This window comes from Chaetura pelagica, unplaced genomic scaffold (assembly GCF_000747805.2).
Source record: "Chaetura pelagica isolate M959 unplaced genomic scaffold, ChaPel_1.0 scaffold1147, whole genome shotgun sequence".
Lineage (NCBI taxonomy): Eukaryota > Metazoa > Chordata > Aves > Apodiformes > Apodidae > Chaetura > Chaetura pelagica.
In genome coordinates, this window is record NW_009953926.1 from 1 (window position 1) to 2,357 (window position 2,357).

Consider the following 2,357-nt stretch of genomic DNA (forward strand, 5'->3'; position numbering starts at 1 on the left):
TCATCAAGATCGTGGAGTTCGCCAAGCGCCTCCCGGGCTTCACCGGCCTCAGCATGGCCGACCAGATCACCCTGCTGAAGGCTGCCTGCCTGGACATCCTGGTGAGGGCAGGGGGTGCTGAGGGATTGGATCCAGGGGCTGAGGGACCTGAGGGGTTGGGTCCGTGGGCTGAGGGACCTGGAGGGGTTAGACCTATGGGTTAGGGGACCTGAACAGGCTGCGTTGACAGGCTGGAGAGGTTGGATCCTGGGGTCGGGTCTGGGCCTCTCAAAACAAGAAGGACATTGAGGGGCTGGAGTGTCCAGAGAAAGGACATAGAGCTGGGGAAGGGGCTGAAGCACAAGGAGAAGGGGCTGGAGAAGTTGTGAGGAGCAGCTGAGGGAGCTGGGGGTGTCTGTCCAGCCTGGAGCAAAGGAGCTGAGGGGAGACCTTCTGGCTCTGCAGCTGCTGAGAGGAGGTTGGAGCCAGGGGGGTCGGGCTCTGCTCCCCAGGAACAAGGGATGGGACCAGAGGAACCGCCTCAAGTTGCCCAGGGGAGGTTGAGGTTGGATCTGGGGAACAATTCCTTCCTGGAAAGGGTTGTCAGGCCCTGGCCCAGGCTGCCCAGAGTCCCCATCCCTGGAGGGGTTTCCAAGCCCTGGAGGTGGTGCTGAGGGACACGGGGCAGGGGTGGAGGCAGCAGAGTTGGGTTATGGCTGGCAGAGTTGGGTTGGGGTTGGACTCGATCTTCAAGGTCTCTCCCAACCCAACCGGTTCCGTGCTGAGCTGGGGGTGCCCGGGCCCACCCTGACCCCCCCCCCAGATGCTGCGGATCTGCACGCGCTACACGCCGGAGCAGGACACCATGACCTTCTCGGACGGGCTGACCCTGAACCGCACCCAGATGCACAACGCGGGGTTCGGGCCCCTCACCGACCTGGTCTTCGCCTTCGCGGGGCAGCTCCTGCCCCTGCAGATGGACGACACGGAGACCGGGCTGCTCAGCGCCATCTGCCTCATCTGCGGAGGTGCCGGGACCCCCTGGGCCAAGGGGGCTGTGGGGACAGGGGGACACAGGGATCTCCTGGCCAGAGACACCAGGACCTCATGGCCAGGAGGAAGCGGGAAGAAGGGGATGTGGGGACTTCTGGGCCAGGAGGTGATGGGGACACGAGGACATGAGAATGCAAGGACATGGGACCTCCAGACCAGAATTTACAAGGATCTCTAGGCCAGGAGAAAGCAGAGAGAAGGGGACATGAGGACATGGGGACCTCTGGGCCAGGAGGAATCAGGGACTCGGAGACACAAGGATCTTCAGACCAGAAGGAAGCAGGAAGAAGGGGACATGGGGACCTCAGGGCCAGGAGGTGATGGGGAAATGTTGACCCAGGAACATGGGGACCTTGGGGTCAAGAGGAATTGGGGACATGAACACATGAGGACATGGGGACCTCGGGGCCCACCAACCTGAGTCCCACCAGGCACCTGAGGACGTGGGACAGGCTGGGAGGCAGGGAGGTCACCCAGGCCATCCCAGCCGTGGGGCTCAGGGCTGATCGTGGGGTGGCAGGGGCTGGTGACCCCCACCCGTCTGCGTGTCCCCCCCAGACCGGCAGGACCTGGAGGAGCCGGAGAAGGTGGAGAAGCTGCAGGAGGAGGCGCTCAAGGTCTACGCGCGGCGGCGCCGGCCCCACCAGCCCCACATGTTCCCCCGGATGCTGATGAAGATCACGGACCTGCGGGGGATCAGCACCAAGGGTGAGGGGGCAGCACCCAGGGACATCCAGGGCCTTCCAGAGAACCCCCAGGGACTTGCAGAGACCCCCAGAGCTGCCCAAGCCCCACACGTTCCCCCAGATCACAGAATCTCGGGTTGGAAGGGACCTTGAAGGATCATCCAGTCCAACCTCCCTGCCAGGCCTGACCACCCAGAGAACATCCCCCAGGTGCTGATGAACATCACCCCCCTGTAGATCAGCACCGAGGGTGAGGGAGGGGCACCCAGGGACACCCAGGGGCACCCACAGATCCCCCCCAGAGGCCCCCCCAGGACCTCCTAGAGCTGCCCCAGCCCCACATGTTCCCCCAGAGGCTGAGGAAGATCACCCACTTGTAGATCAGCACCAAGGGTGAGGAGGGGGGGAACCCAGGGGCCCCCCCCCCGGATATTCAGGGAAATCCAAGGACACCCAAGGATCCCCAGACCCCCTCAGAGTCCTCCCTAGAGCCCAGAGCTGCCCTGACCCTCCCAGAGCTGCCCCAGCCCCACATGTTCCCCCAGATGCTGATGAAGATCCCCCACCTGTAGAGGATCAGCACCAAGGGTGAGGGGAGGGGGGGAAACCCAGGGACCCCCCAGGACCCCCTGGGGACCC

At 64.1% G+C, this 2,357-nt stretch overlaps 1 protein-coding gene across 1 annotated transcript; it reads left to right on the forward strand.

Annotated features, from left to right (window-relative positions):
• Window positions 1-3: 3 nt before the first annotated feature.
• LOC104384795 (retinoic acid receptor gamma-like) lies at window positions 4-1,740 on the forward strand (the record flags this gene model as incomplete). The annotated part of the gene is made up of 3 exons (XM_010001591.1): window positions 4-101; window positions 803-1,007; window positions 1,591-1,740. Coding segments are annotated over 3 exons (453 nt in total), but the record flags the coding sequence as incomplete, so codon positions are not given.
• Between the last annotated feature and the right edge of the window lie 617 nt (window positions 1,741-2,357).